The 17245-nt window shown below is 31.0% G+C and overlaps 3 protein-coding genes across 3 annotated transcripts in view; 1 reads left to right on the top strand and 2 right to left on the bottom strand.

The window, feature by feature from the left end:
* Pka-r1 (Protein kinase, cAMP-dependent, regulatory subunit type 1) overlaps positions 1–17245 on the bottom strand; it is a 47378-nt gene that overhangs the window by 8434 nt on the left and 21699 nt on the right. The gene's annotated exons all lie outside the window — the stretch shown is intronic.
* LOC113402993 (dehydrogenase/reductase SDR family member 4) lies at positions 1157–10356 on the top strand. The gene is made up of 6 exons (XM_026643398.2): positions 1157–1466; positions 5294–5471; positions 7017–7094; positions 7195–7341; positions 9332–9466; positions 10011–10356. The coding sequence occupies exons 1-6, from the start codon at positions 1336–1338 to the stop codon at positions 10179–10181; spliced, it is 840 nt and encodes a 279-aa protein (XP_026499183.2). The 5' UTR covers positions 1157–1335; the 3' UTR covers positions 10182–10356.
* Positions 10472–16605, bottom strand: Ecd (ecdysoneless). Its single transcript, XM_026643363.2, has 3 exons — positions 16325–16605; positions 15676–15878; positions 10472–11774 (listed from the first exon to the last, which is right to left on the bottom strand). The coding sequence occupies exons 1-3, from the start codon at positions 16521–16523 to the stop codon at positions 10497–10499; spliced, it is 1680 nt and encodes a 559-aa protein (XP_026499148.1). The 5' UTR covers positions 16524–16605; the 3' UTR covers positions 10472–10496.

Genomic DNA, 17245 nt, shown 5'->3' with positions numbered 1-17245 from the left:
ATTACTACAGCCACTTTAGGACTACGCGTGCTAGGTTTGAGAAATGTCTCCTGCACTAACATGACATCGACAGGATGGTTGCGTAGAAAATCGAAAACTAGATATATTTGCTAGATGAGACCGTTTAAATGTAATGAGGCTCAGAAAGCTAGCACCGGTGGCATTGACCGAGTGTAATGCGACTGCGGGGAGAGTTCAACTTAAAGTCAGAGAGGTTTCAGATCCTGTCTGCGTTGAAAATCTTCTTACCCTCGGAGGTAGAATGGCCAGCATTAAATCGTAGTGCTCTTTGGTTTGTAGATTGTGTATGCGGTATACATCCAGAATAATATAATCCAGCTTTTCACCCCTCAGGAATTTGGTTAGTACACGGTGGGTCGCGGTGTCCTATACCTTGTCTCTGATGCCTTGCATGATGTTTTTGGCATGCGTGTAATGCGTGCCGGAGATCCTTGGCCATTCCTTAACGTCGTCTGTTTTAACGGTTTTGTTTCTTTTGGCCACGTTGGCTAGTAGAGTCGCAAATGAGACGCCGTTCGAAAATTACTATTTATAAAAAATGACGCGTACTATCAAGCGAAAGGGAAATGTGCGAGAGCGAAACGGTTAACATTTTTTAAGCCTATCAGGAAAGCTACTTTTAGTGTAGACGTTTTAATTGGATGTTTATTTTATATTTTCTGTATTTTTTTTTATTTCACTTTTTGTAAATATCGCTAAACTAATTTGAAGAGAACATCATAGTTTTCACACTAATAAGAATAAAATAGGGTTATTTCAAGATAACGCAGAAAGCTTATGAAACTTCCTGTCAGAAGTCGTGATTGACAATTATATCAATTGATAATCAATTAAGCTTTAACATATCTTTAAACAGATGTTCTAAGCAATATCCTAAAATAAGCCTTCTAGGTTGATGACTGAACTTATTACGTGAACTAACATTTAAAAAAGCTTTATAGTCTAGTCACTATCGTCTATAGTCCAAACCACAAAACATATATATTCCCAATATATGTTTCATACAAATTAAACCAAACTAATAAACGGGCATTTTTATTTTATAACCAGCTAAAATCAGAAAAAAACTTGTTTTTTTAATTGTGCGAGGCTGGTATTATCTATGATAAAAGATAAGTATTTACTTGAGTAGTCTGTGATTTTGAATATCGTGTCTCTGTTTTTATTATGAACGATTTAACTTTTATTATTTTTTATCATTATCACTGCGTTGGATTGGACATTAACCCTAATGATATCGACCTTTATAACCGAAAGAGTAGCTGTGTAGAGTAATAATTTAAAAAAAAAATCTTATAACACATCATAATAATAATGTTTTTATCTTCTAATTTAACTTCAAAAATTACAATGCCAAAAATATATACACAATTTACAAGTGCAAATAATTTTCATAGTAGCAGGCTGAAAGGCAAAGTAGCTCTAATCACAGCGTCTACTGAAGGGTAAGTCATATTATAAAAACATATTATTACTTAGTGTAAACTCGTTGGATTCCCTTAATTTGTTTTCAATGATTTAATTTTAATAATAAACACAACAAATTCAATTGTGTTTTACTAATCATACATTTCAATTCACTCTTTAGTTATTAAAAAAGGAAATATATAATATGTATTCATAAATTAATATTCCAAAATAAATTGTTAAGTACATTGGATGAAAAATAAATAAAATATTAAGAACTTATGCTTTTTTTACAGGACTGAAATTCGAAACAGATGATAGTTTGATTTTATTATTGCCTTAAAGCAAACCAATTATATACAGAGTGTGTATAGCAAGTAGTAGATTTTGCTAGATAATTAAAAAATTACATACATTTTGGCATCATATTATATATATTTGAATATGTATGATGAAGACCTGATTCTATCAAAGTTCTTACCCACCAAGGTTTAATTTTATAAACTTCAACTTGTAAAAAAAATATCTTTATGAAATCATATATTTAATAAAGATATTAGTATTTTTACACTCAATTCCAATGATTGAAAAACTGATGAAAAAACAAACGGAACAATACCATCAACTTTTTGAGTAGGTTCTATAAGGAAATTATGAATAAGATACTTTTAATTATAATCATGGTTACTATAAGTAAATAGCATGGTAAACTTCATTATTAGGTCTATTTTATTTTTGTAAGTTGTTAGTTTTTATTTGATGTTTAAATGTGGATTCACTTCTCTGTAGTTCATAATTACATTATTATTTTATACAGTACCTGGATAGGCTATCAAACAAATTAATATGTTTTAAGTTTAATGCATACTCCTTATTGTATGGATTTGCCATAATGTTTTTGTTATAATTTTTTATTTTTGTCTTATGAAGTTGATTATATTTTTTGTAAGAATTAACCATTTTATATTGTCAAAATATTTATTGCCTATTGTAGAAACACTTGTGCGTAGTAACAACTTATGGAAATCCATTAATTTTTACTACCTCATCACATCTACCAATTTATCATAATGCATATCAAAATCCAAATATCATATGTTTTTATGCCCATTTACACCACTCACTCATATTATATACGTTAAAAGTTATTGTATACCATTCACAAATAATACTATGAATAGTACTCAATATTTATTTATTTATTTATACTTTATTGCACCCAAACTTAAAACTACAAATTACAATATTGAAACAAAAAGTTGCATGAGTTGCACAGGCGGCCTTATCGCTCAGCAGCGATCTCTTCCAGGCAACCTTTGGGCAGAGGATCATAATATTTACATATATGGGAAGGGTACAGTAATTTAAGTCATAATAAAATACATACATAATATAAAAATGTTAACACAATACACAGATAACAATAAATATATATAATATAAATATATACTATAATAAAAATTTACATAAATAAATACATAAAATATATATAATAAAAAAAAGGAGATATAACAGAACAAAAAATTAACAACGACAACGACTGCTTAATGCGACAAGTAAAAGTCCTTAGCCATACTTTTAAAAACGGCTAACGACTGTGCGCGTCTTATAGCTAAGGGTAATGAATTCCAAATTCGAGAAGCTACAACAGTGAAGGACTTAGAATAATAAGAAGAATGGGAAGGAATGGAGAGAATTAAATTTTCATTCGAGCGAAGAGCGCGCTTATGAGTCTCCCTGAGGAGAGTGAAACGCTCTTTAAGATAGAAGGGTGTCGCTGGATTAAAAAGAATAGAATAGAGAAGAGATAAAATGTGAGTATTCCTGCGAAGGCGAATGGGGAGCCACTTGAGTTTTTGGCGAAATTCGGAAACATGATCATATTTGCGTAAACCAAATATGAACCGTATACATAGATTTTGTAATCGCTCAAGTTTATTTAATTGCTCCTCACTTAAGTTAGTATAACAAGTGTCAGCATAGTCAAGAATCGGTAGAAGGAGAGATTGTGCTAGCGTAACTTTAGTTGGAATGGGTAGAAAGTTTTTCAATCTTCTCAGTGAGCCAATGGAAGAGAATATTTTTTTACTAACCTCATTTATTTGAGGTGCCCAAGAAAGGTGCCTATCAAAGATAACACCGAGATTTTTTGCTGTTTCACAGATTGGTATGCAGGCGCCATCAAAAAGGACAGGTGGTAATTGTTTCCAGTCAATCCGTGAAATAAGTCTCGGGCTACCAATGATTATCACCTTTGTTTTTGTGGGATTGACTCTCAGACCATAAGATTTACTCCATTGACTTATGTGCATCAAATCTTTGTTTATTAAATCAATGGTGTCCGAGAGCCCGCTAAATTGAGTCTGTGAATATATTTGGAGATCATCTGCGTACAAGTGGTAGAGAGAAGAAATGTGATTAGTGATAGAGGAAATGAATATAGAAAATAATAAAGGAGACAACACGCCACCTTGCGGGACGCCAGCGCTTAGCATACACCAGTCTGAGTTACGACCATTAGTGTATACGCGCTGCCGACGCCCTCGCAAGTAACACTAAAACCAATCAGTTACCTTAGGAGATATGTTAAGAGAACGTAGTATAGCTAGTAAAATGTCAAAATCTACAGTGTTAAATGCATTACTGAAATCCAGCAGTGCTAACACTGTAATCAGCTGGTTGTCCAAACCAAGTCTGATGTCGTCCGTTATTTGAACGAGGGCAGTAGCCGTACTGTGACAACAGCGAAAACCGGATTGGAAAGGATTCATAAGGTTATTTTTGGATAGAAAGGGAGTCATTTGTTGATATATAAGTCAATAGTGCGTTAAAATTAAATACCATTGATAAAAAAATGTAAAAGTTTCATAAATTATTGTTAAACCAAAAATATATAGTTAATAACAATAGTTTATTATTTCGGCACTGTTGCGACAGTGACATCGGTTATTTTGTTAATCGTAACTAAATTACGACATTTATATAATTTATTCCTAATTTATATCCATCGTGATTAGTGTAAGATAATAAAAGACGACTGATAAACATACAGTACACGTAAGCTTAAATACTTTTTGGTACACATAATAAAATTAACAGATCGAAACTAGTTATTAAATATTTTTAATAAATATGAAAATATCTCAATGTTAAAATATGATGTTGTTTTTGTTTAACTTTTTAAAAGAACTCGCACAATATTAATTCAGAAAGTCCTTAGTTTTAGATTGCAATAATCTAAAAAAATAGAAGATATATTAATGTCCGTCGATGGAATAATATAGCAACTTAAAAATTATAATAATGCTTCGTGCAAACAGATTTGAGTAGCTACATCCAATTCATTTATTGCTCAAAACTAAATTTTGGTACTTTATTGTCTGCCGACTTGATGAGTAAGTCAAATATCGACGTCAAAAAAAGTCGCGTTCTATTATATGTATGTTATATGTTCGATATAATATAGCCATAATATGAGTAAAACATTTTGTATCTCTAACCATAAATTAAACCGTAAATAATTACGACTTGCGTTACCAGGACACCAGCGATGTGAAATAGCTTAGTTGTAGATTTATCATACAATCGAAATGCTAACGCAGGGTTTTCATTCTGTATAATTTTATTAAATAATAAATTACTTTTGTCTCAGATCTACATGTTAACACACGATATTTTGTAAATTAAATAAGTAATAATTAAATAAATAATTTTTAAAAATACTTTTTCTTATCGTCCGAACATAACTCTTGTTAAAGTGTTTTTTTTTTACATATATCTATTTTGTTACCATATATCTCGGCTTCGTTATGCGATATCTGGTGCAACTATTTGTGCTATTAGGATGTTTTTTTTCCTATTTCAGTATCGGTTATGCTATAGCGAAACGATTGGGCGATGAAGGGGCGTCGGTTGTTATAAGCAGCAGAAAAGAAGATAATGTGAAACAAGCTACAGATAGTTTACGTAAAGATGGTATTAATGCTGAAGGTCTAGTCTGCCATGTAGGCGATGCAGAACATAGACAAAAACTATTTGATTTTGTAAGTATAGCCAAATCTCGCCTCAAGTGTTAGAAATATTTAAAATTAGAGTATGATGTGAGTCTGATAGCAAGTGGTACCGCCTTTATATGCGTTGTAAATTAAACGATATATTGAACAGTTGATAACACTATGCAACATCAAAAAAAATCACTGATATCCCGGGTGGTGATTTGTATTAGGTATGCTTAGTAAACAACAGAAAACAAATTTATATTTAGATATCACGTCCCAGAACAAAAATAACGGTAATTTTCGTAACGAAGATTATAATCTTACTTTATTTACTTTTGCCGCTGTCTTTTGGTGCACCAATGCAGCGGCATGAACCCGAAAATCACGTAGATGACTGTTACTTCTGTTTAACAACTGTGAAAGGCTTTTCAAAAAAATCAAAACATTCGGTGAAGTATGCTACTATGTCATCAGCATCACACCACATTCTACGGACCTGGATTTTTATTCCTTAAAACAAAATTTCTAATGCTAAGTAAGGCAAAAATTTGACAAGGTATTTTCATCGGTCCTGACTTAAAGCAATTGGTCAATGATCCTGCTTTTTTTTCGAGCCTCAGCCCTATTGAAAAAGAGGCATGGTTGGCTTTTGTCGATGTCACAAAAAAAAGTCTCGGTTAACACAAATCATCGGATTTCCATGAAAAAATTAATGGGATGCTGGCTGCATATAAGAAGCTATGATTCAATATGTCGTTGAAAATTCATTTTTACACTCCTATTTAAGTTTCATTCCTGATAACATGGATTCAGTAAGTGATGAACACGGTGAAAGATTTCATCAAGAAATTGCAGAATACGAGAAGCGTTACCAGGGTAGATGGGAGCCAGCCATGCTTGTAGACTACTGTTAGAGCCTCCAGAGGGATACTGCCACTACTAACTATAAGAGAAAAGCCCGTTGTTCGAAAAAAAGTTTTTTTTAATGTAGAATAACAATTTATGTCACTTATTATGCTACCTGCATAATTTTAAGTAAAATCTATGCGTTTCACTATTAAACTTGATGTGATAGAACAATTTTATTTCGATATTTCACATAGTTCTAAGGTGGCAAAATATAATTACATACTGTGAACCCAGTGAAATAAAAAAAAAAAAATACTTTGTTGAATAGTTAAACTATGATCAGTTTCATAAAAATTGGCACTTCTATTTATTTTGTAATATAAATTTCAAACTAAATAGAAGTCTCCTCTTAATTACCAGCACTATATGATTATGCCCTTTTAAATTTATTTTCATTTTCTAAAATTCAAAGGGAGAAAATAGATTATAAATAATACTATTCTTACCATGTTGAGTTCGGAGATGAATTTGGTTAGCATTCGAATAAGTATTCATGCTCAATTTGCCTCAGTGTATCCACTAACCCACAATGAAGCCACGTGGAATAAACGTCAAATCTAATAGATTGTTACTAGTACTTCTACGTAAACGTTATTTGAAATTCACGATTTTTATTAACTGATTTTGATATGTTGATTATTTTATTTAAATTTAATTATTTAATTTATTTTAATATTGCAGGCGAAAAAAAAATATGGAGGTATCGATATTCTTGTGTCTAACGCAGCTGTTAATCCCGCCGTGTCGCCAATATTAGAGGTACCTACCTTACATATATTATCGTATGTAATGAATGTATAATAAATGTATGTTCAAGTAAATAATCGTTTATTTATATTTATTTTATATATATTTTTAGACCGATGAAAAAGTTTGGGACAAAATTTTTGAAGTCAATGTAAAATGCTCGTGGTTATTAGCAAAAGAAGTTTATCCTGAGTTAATCAAAAGAGGAGGTGGAAGCATCGTATTCATTTCATCTATTGCTGGATACCAACCAATGGAAGTACGTAAACAATAAACGTAAATATAAGTATTTATAATAGTTACGTATTGTTCTCTATATTGTACTAGCGGTTAATTTCGTCCTGGTAACTGACATATTTTTCCTATAAGTATTTAAAACGGGATATTTACCATGTTTTTTATTTTTATTTGGTAGAGCTCGATATTTCGACATTATCTACGAATGTCTTGTTCACGAGACTGAAGTTTGCGGGTAGATGTTGACGGCATTATAAGTGACCATATCGGACTACCTCTTTTCTTGTACGTTTTCTGCGTAAACACTGGTCACCACTACGATTGTCACTTTCATCCCTACTATTTGTTTTATGTGCACTCGACTCCGTGTTTTACAAACGAAACTCACCGTATCCATTCGCGATTTTTTTTATATTATTGTTCGAGGGTTTTGCATAACTTTCCACAGTTGAAACCCATCCTCCCTATTGAAATTACTATATATAGTAATTCCAATGGCTTCTCGTACCAGTCGGGGTATGTAATGGCGTTCTGTTGCGAGTATCTGAGCATTATGAAACTCGATCCAATGGTTCGACCCGGCTTCCAGAAGATGTTCCGCGATGTTTGATTTTTTGGTACCATTGTTTTTTACCACCTTCATATGTTCGTTAATACGACAAGATACCGTACGCTTCGTCTGTCCAACATAGGATTTACCACAAGTACAATCGATTTTATAAACTCCAGGTTTTTCCAGGGGAAAGCTATCTTTACGTGAACGCAACATTTGCCCTATCTTCTTGAAAGGAGTGTAAATAGTCTTCACCGCATATTTGCTCAGGACTCTAGCCATATTATCGGTCACTCCTTTAACATATGGCATAAATGCTGGTAGTCTTTCAACCCTGTACTGTCGCGGTAACTTATTATCCCGTGTAGCTGTGTTTCTCACTTTATATCCACTCCGCTGTAGGACCTCTTTAACGTGTGCTAGCTCAGATTGTATGTGGTCTTCATCACAAAGGTCGTATGCGCGATTGGTCAATGATGTTACTACAGCGTTTAAGTGTTGAGGATAGTGGTGTGAGTTAGCATGCAGATATCGGTTGGTATGAGTTGTTTTCCTGTAGACAGTATGGCTTACAGAGCCATCCGTATTCACCGCACTCCAATTTCAACAGCAAGGAATGCAATTTTTCTGTTCTTCTCCATTTCACAGGTGAATTTAATTTTGCTGTGGATGCTGTTTAAGTGATTTAAGCAATTCATTGCACTATCACTGTCTCCCTTTATGGGCTCCCCATTGCCACACCATCTCTCTGTACATTCAAAGACCGGCACATTCTTGAATCATGACTCGACATCGAAACTGACCATCAAGTCATCAGGTTCAACCGTAGTCGAACGCAAGATGTCAACAAATTGTCTGGAGTCCTTGACATTACATTTTGTCTGGCCTGCTAACGGTTGTAGTACTTTATATATGTACATGTTTTGCCAATTCGTAGGTGGGCGAGCCAATCTGACTTACTATCGGCCTCAGCGGGACATTTGGCTTATGTATTTTGGGTAGTCCGTATAATTTAGGTGGTTGTATGTTTCTCGGCAGTAAATATTTTGTTGTTTCATGTCCAATAGCATCCCTACAGTTTTTGATTAGTGGTCGTAGCCCGGTTTGACATATTTTTGTATGATAAACTTCACAATTTGGCTAAACCAATCATGTAAGTAAATAAATAAAGTAGGTAGGTGTAAAAGTGATACGGAAAAGATGCTTATCCGGTGCTCCGCGTTGCGACCTTTTTTAAACGCAGACGGTACGAACTAATAAAATAATTTAATACATTTTGTGTTCGCACATAAACTGCAATCGCGTAAAGCGCCGAGGCAAACATGATCGCAAACTCAACAAACGTAAACTTAATAATACTATCTCATTCTCATATATGATTTTGAGAATATATTGGAAATAACCTTATATACATTACGTTTTGAAATTTTAATTACCTATTTAACTGTTTTTTTTACAGCCTTTGGGTCCTTATAGCGTCAGTAAAACAACTCTTCTGGGATTGACGAAGGCTATCGCAAGCGAAGTTGTTAATGATAATATTAGAGTCAACTGTGTAGCTCCTGGAATAGTTGCGACGAAGTTTGCTTCTGCGGTAAGCTAATCATTTAAGAGTTCACTAAAACTAAAAAAAATAATGATGAATCAATGTACTGATACCACATTTTTTTTAAAGTATAAAGTATATTCGATATTCAAAAAAGTACAACCTAATCAAGAAACCTAAGCGTGACCACGGAAATTCATTTTGTTATATATATTTTTTTACTATAACAAAAAAATAACATAAGACAATCTGGTAAATAAGCCTCATATACTGATAGTAAGTGGTTGACAGCACCTGTTGGCATTTCCGCTGTATGAATGTTACGATTACTTACACTGCCAATGTGTCGCTATCCACAGAAATTAAGATGTCGCATTCCTTATAATTACAGTGGCTGTCGCTATAAATACATTAAGTTATATTGTGTTGATTACGTACTTGATCAATAAAAGAAGCGAGCTTTTGAAGATTAGTTTTGTTTATACAACTGCCGGTGAAAATGACTAATATTTAGGTGTTTAATTTTACATAACCGTGTGTTTAGGTGTAATTTCTGATTGAAATGAATAATCAATTATTTTTATCCTTTTAGATAACTTCTTCCGAGGCGGGAAAAGAAAAGAGCCTGTCCATAGTGCCTATGAACAGATTTGGAAAACCATCAGAAATAGCTAGTGCTGTTGCTTTTCTGGTATCAGACGATGCAAGCTACATGACTGGAGAAACACTGGTCGTAGCTGGGGGCACTTATGCGCATCTTTAAGACGATATTCTTTATAAATACATATATTACTATCAAATATTTTGTTAATTTTACCGTGCCAGAGGTAGACAATATTTATAATTCATTTATTTTTAAGGTTAATGGGATATTTTATATCAATCAAATTTTTTTTAATAAATGATATATTTTTATATTATTCTTATATCTTTGATTTTCGAATAAAAAAGTGTACCTAATAGAAATAGCTTTTATTTAATTTACAAAAGCAACTATATTTATTATATATTTTTTTCAGTAAAGCATTGAAATCGATAAAATTAAATACAATATAGAATAAGAAAATATTTATTTATTTTATTCATCATCATCAGAATCTATTAAATCACATTTATTAATTCCAATTGTTTTCAATACAGTACTAGCAGGACCTGATAAGCCTTCTTCTTTCATGCTGTGGATGAAATTTTTAAGTACAGTTTCTTCATCATTTTCATTGCCTTTGTCGGTTGTTTTTAATTTTGAAGCAAGCTCTCTGTCTTGATCTACATTTACATTGTTCACTTCAATGGAATTGTCACATTCATCACTAAAATCACTTTGATCTGAATCATCAGAAACATCTTTACTTGAAATTATACTTAGCATTCTTTCTAAGCAACTTACAAATTGTTCAGAGTTAAATTCAATTGTTTCATCTTCATTTTCTGTATTAACTTTTTCAACACCCTCAAAGTCTGATGTCTCTTTTAAAAATTTAGTCAAGTCTGAGTTTATAATATGGGGAGTTATGGGATCATTATTTTTCATTTGATTTTTTTTCCCATACCGGTCATTCAAAAACACATTTAATTGATCTGGATGTATATTAAGCCATGTATCATCATCCTCTTCTAATAAATCTCTATCACTTTGGTTTTGTAATAATTGAATAGTACTCTTAAATTTATCAGTTGATTTAATATCATTAATAATATTACAAACATAGGTACTTATGGGACATTCCATGTTGGAAAAATAGGTTTGTGCGTTTGCTAATAATCTTGTATATTCAACTGACCCCTGTAAATTTTCTTTGAAATAACCATTATTAATTAAGCTGTTAATGAATGTTTTATATTCTGGTGTTGAGAAAACATCACTAGCAGATTTAGCTATCATTTTCTTATAAGCACATATCAACTTTAACCCAAGTTTAGTTTTAGCGTCATTTGCCATAGTTTTAAATCTATAACCAGTAGGGAATCTTGTGTGCACAAGCATAGCATATAAAAATTTCGTTAATTTTATTTCAACATTTAAACCATCATCAACATCAATATCTTTACAAAGTTTTGCATCAAGAGCATCAAGACTGCAATATGTACTCACAAGATAAGAAATCAGGGATGGTTTGAGTGTTAACACTGCTGCTATTTCTACTGGCAGTTTTATGATAGTTCTGTGGCAATTTTCATGTATTTGTTGAGGGTAACTCCCAATTCTTTTAAAAATAGCTTGTTGTATTTCGGGAGAGGCTTTAGTTTCCTCAGACTTCAGTGTAAGAATTTGTAAAGCCTCGTTCAAAGTGAGAATAGAATCAACAGGAATAATACATGGTGGAATTATATGAACAGAATGGTCATGAATAAAAACCTGTAACAATCATATTTATTAATGTTCAAATTATTAAATCAACTTAACTAATTTTACCAAAAGGGATGTACCCTACTTCCATGGTGAAATGCCCTGAATAAAAACCTATATAACATTGTAGAGTGTACTAATAGTAGTTGATTGAGTCTATATTAGTTCTATATCTTAGAAAGTCGAGGAGCTATTTTAAAAAAAGAATAATAGTATGTATAGCCTAATCCAACCACAAGAGGAATTCTCTTCTTGAGTTTGAATAATCACAATATCGTCGATTAAATGGAAAAATGACATATTTGGTTTTTTTTTGAAACTACGATTATTCATTAAAACTATTTATTATCTACTATATTTTTAACGGAAAGTGACAATTCACAAAATTATACGTCAAAATCGCTATAATGTCACAAGTGTCATTTCTGTACTCTATGATAATCCGCCATTTTGATTGTTGAAAAACGCCACTCATGTGCTATTGAATAGAATAGTGACATTTTTCAAAAAAGGGTTTTGAAACGATTAAACAAGGCATGTAACTTTACTTGAATAATGTATTTTTTCGAGAAATTACGTTTTTCTTAAAACTTTACTTTGTTTTTCTCAATTTTAATAGAAAAATGTATTTTTTGACATGTGACATCTTTGTGTAGAATTAAGCAAAAGAGAAACGTCAGATTTTTATTTATGACATTATTCTACATAGTCGTGATTTTTTTGTAGTATGACTAACTAGAAATTTGTTACAATTTCAAATACGACTCCGAATGTTCGTTAAAATAAATTATGTTTAAGATTTTTTTTTAAATAATGACATTTGTCTATTAAAATAGAAGTAATTATTATCCTATATGATAACCTGTAATGCTATGATTTGATTTAATGAAAATATTGATAGAATATGTTTTTATCTGTAGGATGAAGCCTGGTACGAAAATTTTGAAAATGATTATGTCTTAAGAACTTAGCAATGAAGAGAATCTAATGCCTAATAATTCGGTTGCATTGAAATCAAATGAAGATACACTTAAAATATCAAATATTTCTGAATCCATGGAAGAGGTAAATTCAGAGTCAAAGCTTCTTATTCAAATATATAAATCAACTGCAGAGAATAGAGAACCATCAAAGGATGCAGATACATCTAAAGTATCTGATAATGTCGACGTCGAGGCTACGCAAATAAATGTCAACCTACCATACATTAATTAGTTTAAATAGTAATGTTATTGTGCTGAATCTCGACAGCACCAGTTATTTTTCCGATTCACAAATTATGCCACATATGACTTTTGTTCTACCTGATTCAAGCAGAGTTAATGCGGACTCTCCGCTAAGTGAGTCAGAATCAATAGAAAGTCGTAAATGTCTACAATCTTGCCGTCAGAACTCAAGGTGTAATAAAATAATTTTAGAATCCGATATTTCCTTTGAAAATAATGACGATGATAGTATTTCTAAATCTGAATACTCGGATAGTCAAAAAGACTTTTCATCTGACGACGTAGATAATGATCCCGATTTTCTATATGAAGATCTTGCAGTATCTTCTACATCTGAAGATGAAGCCGTTAAAATGAGTGAGTGCCAAGACGAAACAGATAAAATTGAACAAGAAAAACAAAAAAAAGGGAGGAAACGAAAAGCCGTCCCGGAAGAATGAAAGAAAAATAAAGCAAAGCTATTAAGAAATTCTGGAAAAGCGTATATATCGTCATCTAAGTCACAAAAACAGATGAAAGAACGAGAAATGAAACCAACGTGTACCGATAAGTGTAAGCTTAAATGTTTTAATAAGTTTAGTGAGCAAACTCGTCAACTTATTTTTATAAGTTATTGGAAGATGGGAGATATTCGCGAAGGAAGTACAAGAAAGGATTACAACCTGGCATTTTATTTTGAAGTTGACAGAAAATATTCGGGTTTGTAAAACATTTTTCAAAAATACGTTAGGTATAATCTGATAGACCGAGAAGAACAGTAGTATCTATGCAAAACTCTATAGTTGGAGGTTTTCTCAAAGGTGACGAAAGAGGAAAACATGGAAAACACAATAAACTTGAAAACGCAATAATTAATAGGATTAAAGAGCATATCAATTCTATACCTAGTATTGAAAGCCATTATTGCCGATCTAGTACCAGCCGAGAATATATTGAAGGAGGTCTCCATCGCGCAATTACATAAAGATTATGTTGCAAAATGTCAGGCAGAGAACATTCCTCACGCTGATTATCAAATATATTATAATATATTTACGAAAGAGTACACAATATTTCGTTTTGGTCTCCAAACAAAGACCAGTGTGAAGATTGTGCAGCTTATAATAACGCAGAAGATAAAGAGCCGTTTAAAGTGAAATATTATTCTCATCTTGAGGAAAAAGATTTAGTGCAAAAAGAAAAAGAGCTGGATAAAGAAAATGCTAATGAAAAGTTTATATCGGCCACCTATAATTTGCAAGCCGTCATGCCATGTCCAAGAGGTGATGTCTCGATTTTTTCATTGAAATCTGCTCCTATTTATGTACCAGAACAGTACATAATGTTGATTAGAACCACCAAAAAAATGGAAATCCATATAGAGTTCATGAACTAAACCATGAAAACTTCTTTGATATTAAGAAAATTGCAGAAGGAATTGGAGCAAATTATACAATGAACGAAGATAGAGAAAAGCTAAAGATGGTAGAAATTAAAGTTGTTAGAGTAGAAAAAAAGTTTAATGATAGATATTTTTATAAGACTTCGTACAAAGAAAATTGCTTCAAAACTGTCATGATCAAAACTCTGACAAATAAGAGGAATAAAAACCTGTGTCAAGAATTACAACCACTTTATTCAACAAATTTAGGCATGTCTAATAATAAGAAATCAGGTATACTTATCCTAATTGATAAACATATTCCCAGGTTTTATAAAAAAAAATATGAAAATCTATAGCTAAATAATGTGTTATTTTCTTGTAGATTTTGAATGTTACTGTGTTGATGGGTTGTGATTTTTTACGTATTTAAATAATACGACAATTTATAATGTTTTTAGAGTTATTTTTTTGTTTTTTTTAGTAAATTTTATTCCAGATTTTAACCATTTAAGACTGACATTTTAATCCTATACAAATTGAAACTAAAAATTATAATAAAATGTGATGTAATGATATATGTAAAGATAAGAATATAATTTTCTTAATTTATACTTAATAGTATGAGTAGACTTAGTTTGAACTGATTGATCTCAATATTGATGCCATTATTAAACTTATTTTATTTTTAAGACATAGCTTCGCTATTGATTCTTATTTCATAATATTTTATTAATTAGAATAGATTAAAAGAATTTACTTAAATAAAAGTTTTTTTCTCCTAAAATTGTGTTTAATTTCATAATAATACCTGCTACAATGTTATTGTATATATATAGATGCAACATGTTTATTCCATTAAATAACGAAAACACAAATCTTAATCAGTGTCTAACTACCTTTAAAATTATATAAAACACTTACATGTATAAATCAAACCTGAGGTGTAAATTGAATTTTAACAAAATTAAAATCTTAAAATGCACATGCTGTAAAATTTGCCTTTTTTTGATAATGTCATTATTCTTTTTAACCAACGATATTTAACAAGGATTTGAATCAAAATGACATTCTAAATGTCCACAAACTGTTATAGAACCTCAGTCAGCTGACGGTAAACTCTCGCGGCCACACTTCAATCAGTCTCATTTTCAGTGACATTTTAAAACTTATTATCAACTGATTAAGCCATTCCTGAGGAGATGTTATTTTTCTATTTTGTGAGATTTTTTTATTTTCTTGGCAAGGCAATTAGAGATCTTAGTATAGTTTACATATTATATAGAATTATTACAAATTATAGTAATTAATCAATAATACTTACTCTGTTTTCAGTAGTGTCAGGATTAGCCCAAGTAGGTAAAAAATCAGCAGCCTCTATCAATAGAAAGTCACCATCATTGTCTTCAATTTGTATTATTAAATCTGGGTAGTTTTTTGTAAGTTCTAATAAAAGATACACAATAAACCATTCATCCTCAACATTGTCACCAAAACATGTGATGCTAATGAGATGTTGTGGAATATCTGAAAAAAAGATGTATGGTGTTAAATTGATTCCATTTAATGATATATGGTATGTATACATTTTTAATTAATTCAGAGCATTATATTATATTGACAATACTATATAATAATAATATAAAAATAATGTATAATTAATAAGGTATTAATTATACCAGTATAAAGTATTGTCAATTTCATTTAAGATGGTGACCCAAGCACATTGTTTTCAATATTGAAAACATTGGCAACTTTAGGTGTTTTAATTACGCATAAGACCAATGTCTATACAAGATGATACTTTGATGAGCATTAAATTGCATATAATAAAGGTGGTTACTATTATATATTAGAGAAAAAAATCCTTGTGTGTAACTTACAATTGATTTCAAATAGAATCTATATGTATCCATTAGGCATGAAAATAACAAATTAATTTTACTCTGTGGAATAACGTGCTTCAAACATACCATTTTTATCTCCAGATGTAATAGGCAAAACAACTTTAAATTCGTCTCGATGCCAAATGTATTCTTGTGATAACGAAGTTATAGTTTTATTTATCAAATCGCACAGTTTTTGCCATTCACTATTATTATAGTTTTTTGAAGAAAAGAAAAAGCACTGAATTGTATCATCATACTTTTGATGTAACCGAACTTTAGACATTTGGTTTCTTAAAAATATAACTGCAGTAAACACAGAATAGTTCGATAAAATTTTAAGTATAATATATAATTTATTATTAGTATAATATATTATTTATTATGTCTTGTATACCTTTGTTGGTTATGTACAAAATATACTATAAAATACCAAGTAAAAATATCTTAATTTTCTACGGAAGGATAGAGAACCAATATACAAATAAAAAATATTTTAAATGTTAGGTACAATCTTTTGCACATAATACGTTATGCAGTAAACACTAACTATTACGGTACGGCGGTACGGTCAGTCAGAGACTATAAACTATAATCAACAATCAGTGATGCCAACTCCTACAGATTGTTCCTCCTACTCCGAGGAAGTAAGGAACAACTTTAAATTAGTAAATTACCCTGAAAATCGATAAAAATTCCCTAACGTTTTTGTTATACATCATGTTAGAGAGACCATTTAAAATATAAATTTGAAAGATATACATTCAAGTATAAAATATGCTGTTGTATTTATGTGGGTGCATTTTATACATTTATTTATGACCTAATAATATTAATGATAATAACAATTAATTTAAGCAAATTTATTTTTTATTTCTTAACTTTTCTTTGCATATTTTTTTTGTTTTTTTTCGCATGTTCGGTTCATATATTACTTTTATTTTTATACTTTTCTTTTGTTTTTTTTTTTCTCTTAATAAAAACCTAAACAACAACTCACTTTCAACA

The sequence above is a fragment of the Vanessa tameamea genome, chromosome 16 (genome assembly GCF_037043105.1).
Source record: "Vanessa tameamea isolate UH-Manoa-2023 chromosome 16, ilVanTame1 primary haplotype, whole genome shotgun sequence".
Classification (NCBI taxonomy): domain Eukaryota; kingdom Metazoa; phylum Arthropoda; class Insecta; order Lepidoptera; family Nymphalidae; genus Vanessa; species Vanessa tameamea.
The sequence above is the reverse complement of the archived record's forward strand: the minus strand, read 5'-3'. Positions and strand labels throughout refer to the sequence as shown.